The sequence below is a fragment of the Callithrix jacchus genome, chromosome 1 (assembly GCF_049354715.1).
Source record: "Callithrix jacchus isolate 240 chromosome 1, calJac240_pri, whole genome shotgun sequence".
NCBI lineage: Eukaryota > Metazoa > Chordata > Mammalia > Primates > Cebidae > Callithrix > Callithrix jacchus.
This window is the reverse complement of record NC_133502.1, coordinates 15,812,690-15,829,475: the sequence shown is the minus strand read 5'-3', so window position 1 is coordinate 15,829,475 and position 16,786 is coordinate 15,812,690. Positions and strand designations below refer to the sequence as shown.

At 37.0% G+C, this 16,786-nt stretch overlaps 1 protein-coding gene and 1 pseudogene across 11 annotated transcripts in view; one reads left to right on the top strand and one right to left on the bottom strand.

The window, feature by feature from the left end:
- Positions 1 to 16,786, bottom strand: part of PCCA (propionyl-CoA carboxylase subunit alpha) — a 433,256-nt gene that overhangs the window by 355,050 nt on the left and 61,420 nt on the right. For all 11 annotated transcript variants that reach the window (XM_054246197.2, XM_035293344.3, XM_002742504.6 and 8 more), the window contains one exon: positions 16,564 to 16,617. In XM_054246197.2, coding sequence (XP_054102172.2) covers positions 16,564 to 16,617 — 54 coding nt within the window. The remainder of the gene's footprint in view (positions 1 to 16,563; positions 16,618 to 16,786) is intronic.
- On the top strand, positions 11,212 to 12,130 carry LOC100413608 (large ribosomal subunit protein eL6 pseudogene; annotated as a pseudogene).

The window sequence follows — 16,786 nt, the reverse complement described above, 5'->3', positions numbered from 1 at the left end:
TAGGGCTATTACGAAGAGCAAATGAGTTAGTACATGCAGAGGGGTGGGAATAGTGCCTGGCACACAATAAGTGTTCAAAAAAAGTTATTAATTTGCTAAAAGTTGAAATGTTGAGCATTCATAACATGGCCACAATCTACCTCGTTTGCTTGTACTCTTATTTTATCTAAACTCATTAATTCCTGATTAACTTTTTAAAAAATAATAAAAATACATTTCAAATTAGTTTGGTCTGAATAGCAAAGACATTAAACTTCCTTCAAAGTTTGTCTCATGTTTAGAAATGTACCTAAACAATTCCATTAAAAGGTAAATATTTTTTTTTTTTCGAGACAGGGTCTTGCTCTGTCACCAGGGCTGGAGTGTAGTGATACAATCTCAGCTCACTGCAGCCTCCATCTCCTGGGCTCAAGCAATCCTCCCATCTCAACTTCCCAAGTAGCTGGGACCACAGGCACATGCCACCACACCCAGCTAATTTTTAAATTCTTTGTAGATATGAGGTTTTCCTATGTTGCCCAGCCTGATCTTGAACTCCTGGGCTCAAGCAATCCTCTGGATTTAGCCTCCCAAAGTGCTAGGATTAAATGTGTGAGCCACTGCGTCTGGCTATAAAGAATTATTAATGATTAGTAAGCAACAGGAATTCAGAAATGAATAAAAGTCCTTAACTTGACATGGAAGTAATTATACTAAGGCTAAAAAAGAATGCGGAAGGGGAGTAGGGAGAGTCACAGGAAGTGTGCTCATTCTGTCTAGAATCTCAGCTTAAAGGCCACACTCTCAGAGAAGACTGTCATCACCTTATCTCAAGAGGCCAACCAGTCACCTTCCAGCACAGTGCCTATCCAATTTTCTGGGTTCAGAATCTCTTTACACTTTTAAATATTGACAATCATAAGCAGCTTTGGCTTATAGGTGATGTATATAGCAATATTTACCATGCTGAAATTAAGAAACTTTAAAAAATATACTTCAAAAGAATAGCCCATTCCATGTTAACAATTAAAAGTACATTTTTATAACAAATTCATTAGTTAGAGTGTAAATGTTTTACATTTTCACAAATCTCTTTAACATCTGGCTTAAAATAGCTAGCTTCTCAAATCTGGTTCTGCATTCAATCTGTTGTGATAACATATGTCATGTAATTCTACTGTTACATGAAAAACTCTACTGTACAACCCTAAGAGAACGGGAGCAGGAAAAACTATTATGGAAAATTGTTTACTTCAGAGTGTCTGAAAGGGTCTCAAGAGTCCCCAGGTGCCCCAGAACATACTGGAAACCAGTGCTCTATTGTATCACCCACTCTTATTTTATGGCTACTGTATGCTATGCTGATAAAATATGCTATTATTTGTGTGTAGATTATATAAGTATGTAACCAATTTTATATCCAATATATTTTCTATCAGTTGTGGCATTCTAATCAGTAACAGCATATATTAACATAAATGCTGTTATCAAAATATTTCCTTATAAATAAAATACTGTGGTTAAGAAATGCAACACATTACTTTTATCTGCACTCGACAACCAACTAGCACATAAAGGACTGAAAAAAAAGCAAGGAACACGTACACGTGCACACACATGGGTGCACACAGGTACGACACCATAGGTAGGTTGGGAAGTGCAACCATACAGAAAAGAATACTCTCTGCTGAACATTAGCATATCACATATAATGAGTCAATATGGTAACTCAGAAACCTTGCAATATCCTTAGATAAGGACCAGTCCAGAAACAAAGCCGCAGTGATCATCTCATTATTTCTGCTTCTTTGACTATTTTAGAAAGCATGCATTTAAAAGTTTAGTTTTAGAACAAATTTAGGGGCAACAAGAATCATTAACCACATGTAACAATGATAACGTGTTACTTCATTTAATCCAACAAAATCCTCAAGCAATGTATTTCTTTCACTAGGACAACAAAAATCTTTCCAACAAATTCTAAGTTTAGGAATCACATATAAATAAATCAATGAAAATAAACTTTAACATATCACAAAGTTACTGTAAGTTAAAAACAGCATTATAATATGAAAGTACAAGGATGCTTCTCAAAGCATCCTTTCTACATTTATTTCCAGAATATTGAATTTTAATTCAGCAACTTCTCTAATCTAGCAAAGAATTAATAAGCACCTACAGAAAGCCTGAGTGATGCAAAAGAATCAAAACTGGCAGCTCATGCCTGTAATCCCAGCACTTTGGGAGGCCAAGGTTGGAGGAGGATCACCTGAGGTCAGGAGTTGGAGACCAGCCTGGCCAACATGGTGAAACCCCGTCTCTACTAAAAACACAAAAATTAACCAGGCATTGTGGTGCATACCTGTAATCCCAGCTTTTCAGGAGGCTGAGCAAGGAGAACTGCTTGAACCCAGGAGGTGTAAGTTGCAGTGAGCCAAGATCATGCCATTGTACTCCAACTGGGCGACAATTTAATTTTCTTTTTTTTGAGATGGAGTCTTGTTCTGTTGCCCAGGCTGGAGTGCAATGGCAAGATCTCAGCTCACTGCAAACTCTGCCTCCTGAGTTCAAGCAATTCTTATGCCTCAGCCTCTAGAGTAGCTGGTATTACAGGTACACACCACCATACCCAGCTAGTATTTGTATTATTAGTAGAGACAGGGTTTCACCATGATGGCCATGCTGGCCTCAAACTCCTGACCTCAGGTGATCTGCCTGACTTGGCCTCCCAAAGTGCTGGGATTACAGACGTCAGGCACTGCGCCCGGCCAAATTAAGGGAAATTTTAAAAACAATTTACTTTACTGTTGAAACATGACTTCTTTGGCATGTAATCCATAAAGGGTTTTGTTTCTAAATTCCTTCAGAAAGCTTAACACAAGAATCAGAAGCTGTATTATATTTTAAGATTTGATAGAGATGGGGCACGGTGGCTCACGCCTGTAATTCCAACACTTTTGAGGGGCCAAGGCAGGTGAATCACGTGAAGTCAGGAGTTTGAGACCAACCTGGCCAACATGGTGAAACCTTGTCTCTACTAAAAACACAAAAATTAACTGGGTATGCCTGTAATCCCAGCTACTTGGGAGGCTGAGGCAGGAGAATCGTTTGAACTCGGGAGGCAGAGTTTTCATTGAGCCAAGACTGTGCCATTGGACTCCAGCCTGGGCAACAGAGCAGGACTCTATTTAAAAAAAAAAAAAGAAGAAAAGAAAAGAAAGAGAAAGAAAGAAAGAAAGAAAAAAAGAAAAAAGATTCAATAGAATGTCAACCTATAAAACACTGATCATCCAGCCTGATGGTTTTGGCCAAAATTAAAATAACAAAACAAAACAAAAATCCCCAAAACAATAAAACCCCTCAGTTTACAATGGCTTAAAATAATTTTTAAAAGGCTTATTTCACACAATGAAAATAAACTTTTTCTTGGAAGTTCCCCTCACTTGTCAGGAATCCAACTGAACCACGAGCCTCCCCTAAACTGGTCATTGGTAAGGAAGAGCATGAATCCTGGTAAGGATTTCAGTAGTCAGGATTTACCACTGAGACTCACAGGGAAGGAATGGTCACCTAAGGATGCTAACAACGGGGCAGAAAGGATGGGCAGCAGCATCAACAGCATCTGCTACGTTGTCACACTGAATATATTCCCCCAATACTAGCATGAGAAACAGCTAATAATTCTCTATGGTTCTTTTAGCCTCAGCTGGAGTGCTTGGAATCTGACCCATGCATACATGAATACTCCAGAATTGATTCCATGAGCTGTATAAAAAAGGACAAAAAAGGAAACTGCCCTCCATGCCATTTCCTCCTTTCAAGGGTAAGCTGCCTTCCTATTTCTGTCTAATTGTTGCTGCTCTCTAGAACCCATAAGTATTATGTAGCTTTTTCTATTTTGTTCAGAATTTATAATTGGGATAAATGGAGAGGTTGGTTTGATATATAAATATTCTTGGTTATAGCCTAATTTACCTTAGACCCAGTAAAACTCTATCTGACATCTTGTATACTGTTAATGACTGGAGCAATCTTAAACCTTATCCTTCTGCGGGAATCAGCCTCTCTTACTCACAGTGGAAATGTGTGGAACTGGAGAATGAACATTAGAATCTTCTCTCAGGTTGAGATTCAACTGCTGAAGATTGTTAAAGGAAGTTCTGAGCGAGAAGAGAGGGAGTCAGTGGTGAGGGAGGAGGATGTCACACCAAGATGGCGTCAGCAGGATTAGTAATATATGAAAATAAACAAAAGGTCGTGTGGACCAAGTATTATTAGGAGTTCATTCTCTATAGCTGTGTTTTATCAGTGGTGGTTAGGTATAATACATTCAATGGGCTAAGCTATTAATAAATGGACAGCCTAGGTCTTATACCCTGCAATATTTTTCCTTGGGAAAAAAAATCCCAAAGGGAAAAAAATCTTTGCTCATTTGGGTATTCATCTTACTGTCTATCCCTACTGTTGTCTTTTGTCTTGAGTATGTGTCATATATTGTGAATGATGCCCTACAGTTAGAGACCTAAATTCTGTTATGTTCCTCTCAGGAGTATTTGTTTCCCTTGAACCCAGGAGGTGGAGGTTGCAGTGAGCCAAGATTGTGCCACTGGACTCCAGTCTGGGTGACAGAGCAACACTCTGATTAAAAAAAAAAAAGAGAGAGAGAGTATTTGTTTTTTGTTTGCTTTGGGAGGCAGTTAACTCATCCAGACTCAATCCCTTCTAACTGATCTACATATTCAGCCCAATCACAATCAAAATCCCAATAGGCTTTTGAAGAAATTAACAAGTCAATTCTAAAACCTGTATGTCCACAAAGTGTATATAAGTATGAAATCTATATGTAACATAAAATGGCTAAAGCAATGTTGAAAGGGAACAACAAAGTTGGAGAAATTAATACTCTTAATATCCAAACTTAGAAAGCTAATCAAGACAATCATCAAGACAGTGGGGTGATGTGATAAAGACAAACTAGCTTAATGGAACAGAATAGACAGTCCAGAAAAAATACTCACACATATACGTCCCATTACCTTTTCTACAAGGGTGCCAAGAAAATTCAGAGGAAAGGATAACCCCTTCAACAGATTGCATAGCAAACTGAATAGCCACATGCAGAAAAGATTAATTTAGATCCTACTTCACATCACATATAAAAATTAACTCTAAATGGATCAGGGACCTAACACTATAAAACATTAAAAATAAAAAAACAAAAAACAAGAAAGTCTCAGTGACCTTGAGTTTGGCAAGAAATTCCATATTCCTATTTTTTAATTGATTTATTATTTTGAGACAGGTTCTTGCTTTGTCACCCAGGCTGGAATGCAGTAACACTCCACAGCTCACTGCAGCCTCAAACTCCCAGGCTCAAGTGGTCCTCCCACCTCAGCCTCCCAAGCAGCTAGGACCACAGCTGCATGCCACTCACCCCATCTAATTTTTGTTATTTTTTGTAGAGATGGGGTTTTCCCATGTTGCCCAGGCTGGTCTGGAACTCCTAGACTCAAGAGTCCTATCTACCTCAGTCTCCCAAAGTGCTGGAATTATAGGTCTGAGCCACTGTGCCTGGCCCATATTAAGACTCAAAAGTTTCAAACGATAAAAGAAAAAAAAATCGATAACCTGAACTTCAACAAGACTAAAATCTTTTGCTCTTCAACAGATACTGTTGAGTAAATGAAAAAGAATCACATTGTGGGAGAAAATATTTGCAATGATATGTATCAGACAGAAGACGTTTACCTAAAGAACCCTAAGATTTCTAAATAAGACAAGCAACTCAATTTAAAAATGAACAACATACTTCACAAACATATTGACAAAGATATGCAGGAAATGAGCTCAACATTATTAATCATCAGAAAAATGCAAATCAAAACTACAGTAGGACATCACTATATACTTAGTATAACAGTTAAATTTAAAGGGTGGTAAGAATGTGGAGCAACCAGTACACTCATACACTGTTGGTGGAAATGTAAAATTGTGCCAACCGGTCTGCAGATACTAAGATAAAACATACAAATGATCTAGCCATTCCACTCCTAAGCATTTACCAAAGAAAAATGAAAGCATGTGCTCATATAACTACTTGCTCACAGCACTTTTAGTTGTAGTTAAAAACTGGAAACAACTCACATATCTACCAACAGATGAATGGCTACTAAAAATATTGTAGTAAATTCATACAATGGAATAAAAAGGAAAGAACTCAGCAATAAAATGAATAAAGGCTAGGTGCAGTGGCTCACACCTGCAATCCCAGCACTTTGGGAGGCTGAGGCAGAAGGATCACTTGCGGCAGGAGTTCGAAACCAGCCTGGCCAATATGATGAAACCCCATCTCTACTAAAAATACAAAAATTAGCTGGGCGTGGGGGTGCACACCTATAATCCCAGCTACTTGGGAGGCTGAGGCACAAGAATCACTTGGGCCCAGGAGTCAGAGGTGGAAGTGAACTGAGATCACGCCACTGCACTCCAGCCTGGGCAACAGAGGGGAAACTCTGTCTCAAAGAAATAAAAAATAAAAAACAGGAAATGAAGTACTGATACAATTACATGGATCAATTTCAAATTAATTTTGCTGAGTGAAAAAAAATCCATTTATAAAAAAGCATATCTTGTGTTATTCCACTTATACAAAATTCTAGTAAATGAAAAATAATCTATTACAAAACAGATCAGTAGTTGCCTGACAGGGAGAAGAAAGAGTAGGAAGTGGCTGAAAGAGCCAGCAAAGGAGCACCAGGAAGTCTCTGAAGTTGAAGGATATATTCTTTATTCTGATTGTGATGATAATTTCATGAGTGGACACATATAATGTACAACTGATTTCTTATATATGTGCACTTTACTGAATAGCAATTATATTTCAATAAGGCTTTCTTTGGAAATGCTGTAAACAAATAATTAACTCTGCTTTATTTTTTATTGTACTTATTTATTTTTTTGAGGCAGGGTCTTGCTCTGTCACCCAGGCTGGACTGATAGCTCACTGCAGCCTCAAACTTCTGGCCTCAAGTGATCCTCCTATCTCAGCCTCCCAAAGTGATGGGATTACCAGTATAAGGTACCACACCTGGCATGAACTCTGCTTTAAAAATTGCATGCTGAAGTGTATAGGAGTGAATTGTACTATTACCTACAACTTAAGTTGACGTGCAAAATGAAAATGAGGTCGACTGACAGATGAGTAGAGGAAAACACAAATGAACAAATATGTTAAAAACAAATAAGAAAATGTTAATTAGGAATCTACTGGTATTCACAGTATAATTCTTCCAATTTTTCTGCATTTCTTAAATTTTTCATTAAAAAATTGTTAGGGGTAAAAATATTAATAAATGTCCATGGCTCATAGTCCCAATACCCCACAGGCTGTGCAACAGGTCTCTAGCAGTAACACTAGACTAACAAGCACAAACATATTGGTTAGGAAGATATTGTAAAATGAAACCTCCTAAACTTTAAGTAAAACTGCATCACAAACATCCAATGAGTCAACTAGTTACCCAGAGCTTCCATTAAGGAAAGGCATGATTTGGAGGTTATTAAAAACAATAAAACAGTGGGAATGAGAAATGGTGCAGGTACTGTGGAAAACAGTATGGCAGATCCTCAAAAAGTTAAATATAGAATTACCATAGGATCCAGCAATTCCTCTCCTAGCTATATACTAAGAAGTGAAAGCAGGGACCCAAACAAATACTTGTATACCAATGTTCACAGCAGCATTATTCACAACACCCAAAAAGTACAAACAGCCCAAATGTCCGTCAACGGGGATGAAGAAACAAAATGTGGTATATCCACACAGTAGATTATTATTCAGTCTTAAAGAGGAAGGAACTGGATGAACCCTAAAAATATTGTGCTAAGTGTAATAAGCCAGACACAAACAAACAAATCGAGTATGACTCCACTTATGTACAGTACCGAGAATATATAAACTCATAGAGACAGAAAGTAAAAAGATGACCAGGGGCTAGGAGGAGGTGGGAAATGGGGAATTGATGTTTAATATGTACAGTTTCAGTTTGGGGATATTATAACGTTCTGGAGCTGGATGATGGTGATGATTGCAAAACATTGTGAATAAAATTAAAGCCACTGAGTCACACTCTTAAAAACGGTGAAAGGGTAAATTTTATGTTATGTAGGGTTTACCACAATAAAAATACATATGTAATTTTAAAATACAACATTTACAAAATTGGCCAAAATAAAATGAATCCTAATTTCAACTGAATGATATTTGGATCTGTGAAAGTTGATTCTATGAATTGGGTCATTCTTGTATATCCAACTACATAAAAGTCAAGGAGCCAGGGGAAAAAATTACTCAGGCCACACAGTACAGGCTCCAAGAACTGAACTGTCCAGAGGCCCAGCTGCTGAAACAGCCTGCTGTAACCCTAAGGCCAGTTTTACTTGATAACTGCTGAAACAACCTGCTATCACTCTAAGACTAGTTTTACCTACCACTGTCACTCTTATCCGAGCTTGCCAGCTCCCAAAGCTTTTCAAGGGCCAATGAGCTTTATTTAAAAATAATCAGTAACATTCTTTTCTTTCTAATAAAACCTTCAACCTTCTCTTTGTTCCTTGGACATTACTGAAGACTCCATGTATATGCCCCAAATTCCAATTGTGCAATTCTCAAATTATTTAATCTAGAGATTTGTCTCTACATTTTAACTTTGACAGATCATTCTGAAGAAATGTCCTAACTCACCTCAACATGTTTATAGCAAAATTATAACGTTTTCCCACAGAATCTATAATACATGCAGATGAAATACATATGACAACTATAAGATAGAGGATTAGTGGTGGGAAGAGGAGGATGGGCTATATGATTACAAAATTTCTACATTTTATTTGAAATGATATCATATTAGCTCCAAGTTGACTATGAAATGTTAAGGGCAATCCCAGAAAAAATGCTGAAAATAGATAGATCCAATATATAAATTGTAATGGAATTTCAAAAATTATTAAAATAATCCAAGGCAGAAAGTAAAACAGAAGGAAAAAAAAAGGGGAGAAAGAGAAAAAAAAATGATAAAATGGCAGACATAAATCCAACCACCTCGATCATTTATTAAATGTTAATGGATTTTACTGACATTGCATAGCAGTGATGCTTACTTAACTCTGTGAATATACTAAAAAACCACTAAGTTGTATACTTTTAAAGGGTGAGCATGATAATACATGAATTAAATCTCAAGAGAGCTGTTATTTAAGAAAATATACTAAGGTAAATTAAAGAAGAAAAAACTTAATAGACTAAACACTATAATTTAAAAATAGAGATCAGAATTATTTTAAAAGCATGACACAACTACATCCTGCTACAAGAGACACACAGTATTTTCAACATAAAATCACAGATGGAGAAATACATATCATGCAAATAGTAAGAATAAAACAGTTTTCAGAGTCTAACATTAAACAACCTGTGCAAGATCACACAGCTACTAAGTGGCAGAAGAGGAATTTACCTGTCATTTTGACTCCAGAATGAGCTTATAGATGCATAGGGCAGTAAGGAGAGAGAGTACTATGAAAACCAGAACGTCACATTTCAACCTGTTTTAACCTCAAGCAAAGGGAAGAAAATCTCAGCCTCATCAGATCCCAGACTTTCTATTGAAACCACCACCCAAAATCCCACAAGCTCTAAAAATATTTGACCCATTTATATCCTTAAAAGACTCCCTAACTGTAAAGGGAGAATTTTCCTTTTCAGGTATTCACTTTAGAGCATTTAGTATTCCATGTCACATTCAAAATCTTCAACAAATATTCTAAAAGCTGAACTTAAGCCAACATATAGGAAAAGAAACATGTTCTCAAACATTTCAAAAGATACTCTGTCATAATAAGCGTTTTATGAAGTTGCATTCATTAGTACTTATCAATTCTTTTTAATACCACATATGTACAAGTCACAATTAGAAAAATATTATAAAATTATTGTGAAAAGGAGAAAGGAGTCACAGAACTTTCTCCCCCAAATCCAGGGAGACTTGATTAGTTCCACCTAAGAATATCAATGGGGGGTAAAAAGCATCAGTAATTCCATGTGGCAGCTCTTCCATTCAGTTAACTGAGCAAAGCTCAGTTACCTTACCTATTAAGTTAGCAAATCCGGGTAAGGATTTGCCTTCACTGGCATACACTTTATAAGATAAGAAAACAAAAGAACCCTACTTTTCAGATCTCTGTAATGACACACCAATGGGGAAGAGGAAAAGGGAGCAGAATTAGAGAAGCCTCCAACAAGAACAGGTGCCAGCTAAAGCTATCAATTAAAAACACAAACACCACTAACAGCCCAGCCCAGTTCCAACACATCTAAGAGTCAGTCTGGAACATATACTAAACATGGGATCCATACTTCATTTACCATGTGACACTGGGCAAGGCATTTATTTAACCATTTAGAGATTGCTCTCTCTTCCATGAAACCAAGAACGAAAATAATAATACATCATAGGTTGTCATAAAGATTAAATAATTTAGGTAGATATTCCATATTTATTTTTGAAAGCCTAGGGACCACGTTTTTATTTAAACAGAGTTTTGCTCCTGTTGCCCAGGTTGGAGTGCAATGGCACACAATCCTGGCTCATCGCTACCTCCGTCTCCAAGGTTCAAGCTATTCTTCTGCCTCAGCCTCCCAAGTAGCTTGGATTACAAGCATGCCCCACCTTGCCCAGCTAATTTTGTATTTTTAGTAGAGACAGGGTTTCTCCACGTTAGTTAGGCTGGTCTCAAACTCCAGACCTCAGGTGATCCGCTTACCTGGCATGAGCCACTGCACCCAGCCCACTTTTTCCTTGTATAAGAAAAGTTCTATGCCACTTCTTTTCATATAAAAAATAAAGTCCTACTTAAGCAAATAAGAATATCTTACATAACAAATCAATAGCAAAATTCTGGCAGACACAGACACAGGCACAGACACATACACTCACATACACACACATACACACACACACAGGCACAGACACATACATACACACACACACACATACACACACACACACACACACACATAGAGACACACATTTCAGAAGATAACAGCGGTGACCTCTAAAGATTTAAATTGGAGTCTGGGGTCGAAGTTTCAAAGATGGAAAGAAACTCTAATTTTCAATGTTTTCATGTGCTTCAATTTCTTAGGATTTTACATTCTAAAAAATTATAAATGTTGCTCTTTCCCATCTTGCAAGATGGCCGGTGAAAAAGTTGAGAAGCCGGATACTAAAGAGAAGAAACCTGAAGCCAAGAAGGCTGATGCTGGTAGCAAAGTGAAAAGGGCTAGCCTCAAGGCTAAAAAAAAGCCCAAGAAGGGGAAGCCCCATTGCAGCCCCAATCCTGTTCTTGTCAGAGGAATTGGCAGGTATTCCCGATCTGCCATGTATTCCAGAAAAGCCTTATACAAGAGGAAGTACTCAGCGGCTAAATCCAAGGTTGAAAAGAAAAAGAAAGAGAAGGTTCTTGCAACTGTTACAAAACCCGTTGGTGGTGACAAAAACGGTGGCACCTGGGTGGTTAAACTTCGCAAAATGCCTAGGTATTATCCTACTGAAGATGTGCCTCGAAAGCTGTTGAGCCACGGCAAAAAACCCTTTAGTCAGCACGTGAGAAAACTGTGAGCCAGCATTACCCCCGGGACCATTCTGATCATCCTCACTGGTCGCCACAGGGGCAAGAGGGTGGTTTTCCTGAAGCAGCTGGCTAGTGGCTTGTTACTTGTGACTGGACCTCTGGTCCTCAATCGAGTTCCTCTGCGAAGAACGCACCTGAAATTTGTCATTGCCACCTCAACCAAAATTGATATCAGCAATGTAAAAATCCCAAAACATCTTACTGATGCTTATTTTAAGAAGAAGAAGCTACGGAAGCCCAGACACCAGGAAGGTGAGATCTTCAACACAGAAAAAGAGAAATACGAGATAAGAGAGCAGCGCAAGATTGATCAGAAAGCTGTGGACTCACAAGTTTTACCAAAAATCAAAGATATTCCTCAGCTCCAGGGCTACCTGCGATCTGTGTTTGCCCTGACAAATGGAATTTATCCTCACAAATTGGTGTTTTAAATGTCCTAATAATCTAATTAAATAACTGATTACCTTTAAAAAAAAATTATACATGTTAATATACTAAAATCAAAGGTCTGTGTCCAAAATGGAAAATTTAATAATGTTAGTAAGAAAATTTATGTAATTAAAATTACATTTATACAAAATACACTGCAGTAACAATTCCCAACCTTTCTTATGCTGTAATATAATTTCCATAGCTATGAAGATTATAGCCCATACAGAGAAAATAAGAGTTATAAAGAACACTGGACTTGTAAGGTCTAAGTCTCTTCCATTTTCTTCTACTCAGATTTTTTTTAAAGTCTAAATATGAATGAGTAGAGTATCATATGGATCATTTTAAATTCATTATTTGTATAATTTTTAAATTTTCTTATTATGAAATACCTTACGATGAACATTTTCTCAAGTATATCTTTGTAAGTGGGATTCTTCAGAGCTAAATTAAAGAATATATACATGTTTTAAATGTTGATAAATACTAGCAAATTTCTAGGGGGCCGGGGGAGGTCTGAAACAATTTACACTCCCAACAGCAAAACTATGTGGCCCTACCTGCATTGGAAGCCACAGCTATTTAAAAGGTTTTTGGTTAACCCAATGGCTATTTTTAAAATTACCTCTCATTTTAAAGTAAGTACATTTCTTATCTTGCTAAAAACTTGAGAAGGAAAAAAGATAAAAGAGCACAATCACCAAACTTCACACGCTCAGCACAGTTCCCCCCTATGCCTTCAACACTTAGCATCCTGATGGAACTCATTATCCATCTACATATACATGTATCTTTCAAATACACAGATAGGACCCAAACACAAATTCTAAAATATGTTTCTCCTGAAGCTAATTATTATAACTTATAATGCTGTGTTACCTGAAATGACAGGATATGATAATATGATTAAAATGACATAGAAAAACCAGTAAGAAAACATAGAAAAACCAGTAAGAAAACAAAAGGAATACTATGAAATATCTTCAAGCCAACATCCCATTTTTCCAGATCAGGTAGTTTTACATTTCAAAGCTCTTTGTAAACTCTGTTAAGAATGTCTTTGTCTCATCCTAACAATCCTCATAGTCTCCCACAAGTGGTCCTTTACTGATCCTAATAAAAGGAGGGAAAATATGGAATAGAAAATAGTTTGAAAATAAAATCTGTTGGTTCAACACATTAAAATTATTGAAAATCACTATTTTCATTAAGATTATTTGTAGCTTCATTTTTTTCTATGAACTATTTATGCAATAACAAAAAGACATAAACTTTTTTATTTTTACTTTTTTAGACAAAGTCTTGCTCTGTTGCCCAGGATGGAGTGCAGTAGCACGATCTCAGCTCACTGCAGCCTCCGCCTCCAAGGCTCAAGCGTTTCTCCTGCCTCAGCCTCCCAAGTAGCTGGGATCATAGGCTCGTGCCACCATACCTGGCTAATTATTGCATTTTTCGTAGAGACAAGGTTTTGCCATGTTGGCCAGGTTGGTCTCAAACTCCTGACCTCAAGTGATCCGCCCACCTCAGCCTCCCAAAGTGCAGGGATGACAGGAGTGAGCCACCACACCCGGCCCACACTACGTTTTTCAAGTCATGGACAGCAGGAACCATACAAAATCCAATCCCACTTTGTATAAACTGAGCATAAAAAATTACTAGTCTTATAAAGTTTGATTATGTTTTCACATTTGAGGGAATTTGGCTTACAGTACACTTTCTAAAGCAAATACATAGCAGTTACTAAAAAAAAAAAAAATCAAAGAATCATTTTAGTCCTGGATATTAACTAAAAACAATATATCAGATAAAGCACCAATCATTTTTCTAAAAACAAAACATTCCAATCAAACTAAAACAAAAAGTCCAAGGAAAGAAATTACTTCTCAACAGAAGGATCTAGAACCCTTTCCCCACAGTGGTTGTGTGTGAACTGTGCCTTCAGAAGCAGGCAGCAGTTGGACACAGGGGTTGGAGGCCAGGCACGTCCACCCAGAGAGAGTGAGGAAAGCACTCAGGGCAGAGCCAGCCACTCGTGGGAGCAGCGCACGGTAGGCTGGGGGTAGGCACAGCACTGACAAAGGGAAATGGGGAAATACGTTTGGAAAGAAAATGAGTGTGAAAGAAAGGAGGAGGTTGTATATTCTACACATTTTTCTCTAATGTAGAACCCTAGATGGAAATCATCCTTCTTATTTTCATTGACAGAGATATTAATCCTATCTCACAATATTTTCTTCCCTGAAGTGAAGTCATTTGTGTAACAACTTATTTCCATAACATGATTATGAGCACCCAGTGAGCAGGAACCAGACTGCATTCATTTTTATTAATATATTCTTCTCAAAGGCCTTGAACAGATTCCAAAGAAGCATTCTTTAATGACTGAATAAATGCATAAACTGTATATAATAAATGTATATAATATATAAAATAAATGTATTAACTGTATAGGAATAAATGTGTAATCCCACATCACTTATCTGGGATTGAATATTCATCTATAGCAGGAGTTCCCAAACGTTTTCTATAAAGGACCATAGAAAAAGTATTTTAGGCTTGGTAGGCCAAATGGTCTCTGTCACAACTACTCAACTCTGCTGTCACAGGACAAAAGCAGCATAGACAATGTGTAAATGAAAGAGCATGGCTGTGTTTTAATAAAATTTTATTTACAAAAACAGGCGGTAGGCTGCATTTGTCCTGTGGACAACAGTTTGCCAACCTCTTATCTATAGAGACTTAAATGTAATAAATTACATTACACGCACACACGCACACACATATATGCACATTTAAATTTAAGTATTATATTCAAATTGTTTTTATAATAACAGAACCTTGGTCAAAATTCCAAGGAAGATAAAAAATAAAAAGGGATATAAACAAAAAATTATAGATATGCTGCATAAAACCTGGGAAACTGGAACCTCTGGATGCTTCCATGGAATCTGCCCTCTCATCTCTTTAGGCCTTAGGTTTTTACTCATAAAGTAAGGTGGTTAAAATAGACAATTCTGTGACCTTAAGAATTGTTCCAAATTAAAAGTTATATATTTTAAGTAAAAATTCCATCTAGAAAATAACGACATTCACAAATAATTTCAAATCTGTGGAAGAACAAAATACAAGTACACTTACGCACCACAGAACATTTCAATGAGGCACCACACGTATGACAGTGGTTCCACCGATTCAAATACTGTATTTTTAACTGTATCTTCTCTATGTTTACATATTTAGATACACAGATATTTACCACTGTGTTACAACTGCCTACGGTACCTAGTAGATAAACGTGTCACACAGGTTTGTAATAGGCTATAGCACACTTAACCTAAACGTGTAGGAGACTATACCATGTCGATTTGTGTAAGTACGCTCTGTAATGTTCACACAAGAACAAACTCACACAAGAATGACTCTACCATGTCGATTAGTGTAAGTACGCTCTGTAATGTTCACACAAGAACGAACAATAACAAATGATGCATTTCTCAGAATGTATTCATGTTGTTAAACAACACATGACTGCATGCCACAGAAACAAAAAAGTATAACATATTAAAATAAATTAAGGTAATACCTGGCATAATTGATCTAATCAATGTACAAACAATAATCAAAATCATATTCTAGTATTAAAAAAGAAGGTTTCAGTACCATCTTGAATGAAGTTATAAATATACCTGGAAAAATCAATTTAATAACAAAGACAGGTTAATTTATCTAGCTGGAAGGGGACTTTTAGATCATTAAAAATAACTTTGGCCGGGCACAGTGGCTCACACCTGTAATCCCAGAACTTTTGGAGGCCAAGATGGGTGAGCACTTGGGAGGTCGGGAGATGGAGACCATCCTGGCCGACATAGTGAAACCCCGCCTCTACTAAAAATACAAAAATTAGCTGAGTGTGGTGACACACACTAATAGTCCCAGCAATTCAGGAGGCTGAGGCAGGAGAATCACTTGAACCCGGGAGGCAGAGGTTGCAGTGAGCCGAGATTGCATCACTGCGCTCCAGCCTGGTGACAGAGTGAGACTCCATCTAAAAAACAAAACAAAACAAAACAAAACTTTACCCAAATTAGAAGAATTAGTAAGATTTGACATCAAATGCCATAAAATAATGAAATCACTACAATAACTCACTAAACTCCCTAACACATTTACACTTAAAAATCTGCAGTTTTTAACTTGAATTCAAATACCATGCAGTATATAATATACCAGGTATTATTCACAAGTGTAATGGTGATTTTCTAACTTTTCTAGTTTTATAATTACTCTTCAGATCCAGATTTGAGTTTCAGAATAAAAACACGTCACTTTTCCCAAACAATTTTCAAAGAATTGTTGGGTTAATCTGAATTTTAGAATCTGTCACTACCCATTGCCAAAGCCATGCTACTGCACTGCTTTCAGAAATAGAAACGAACAGTCTCTGGTTCTTTACCAACTTACCAAACATCTGGCAAATTCTTTGTTTTCTGAAAGGAATCCATAACCTGGATGGACCTTAGAAATGAAAGCAAAAAGCACTTTAAATTTTATCATATTACAAAAGCTTTATAAGCAAAATGTACAGTGCATTTACGTATTAATATTAATTGGTCAAGAGCCCTTGAATAAGTATATTTCTCTTACACTCTGATCAGTTCTAACTCACATTTCCAGGATCAGAAAC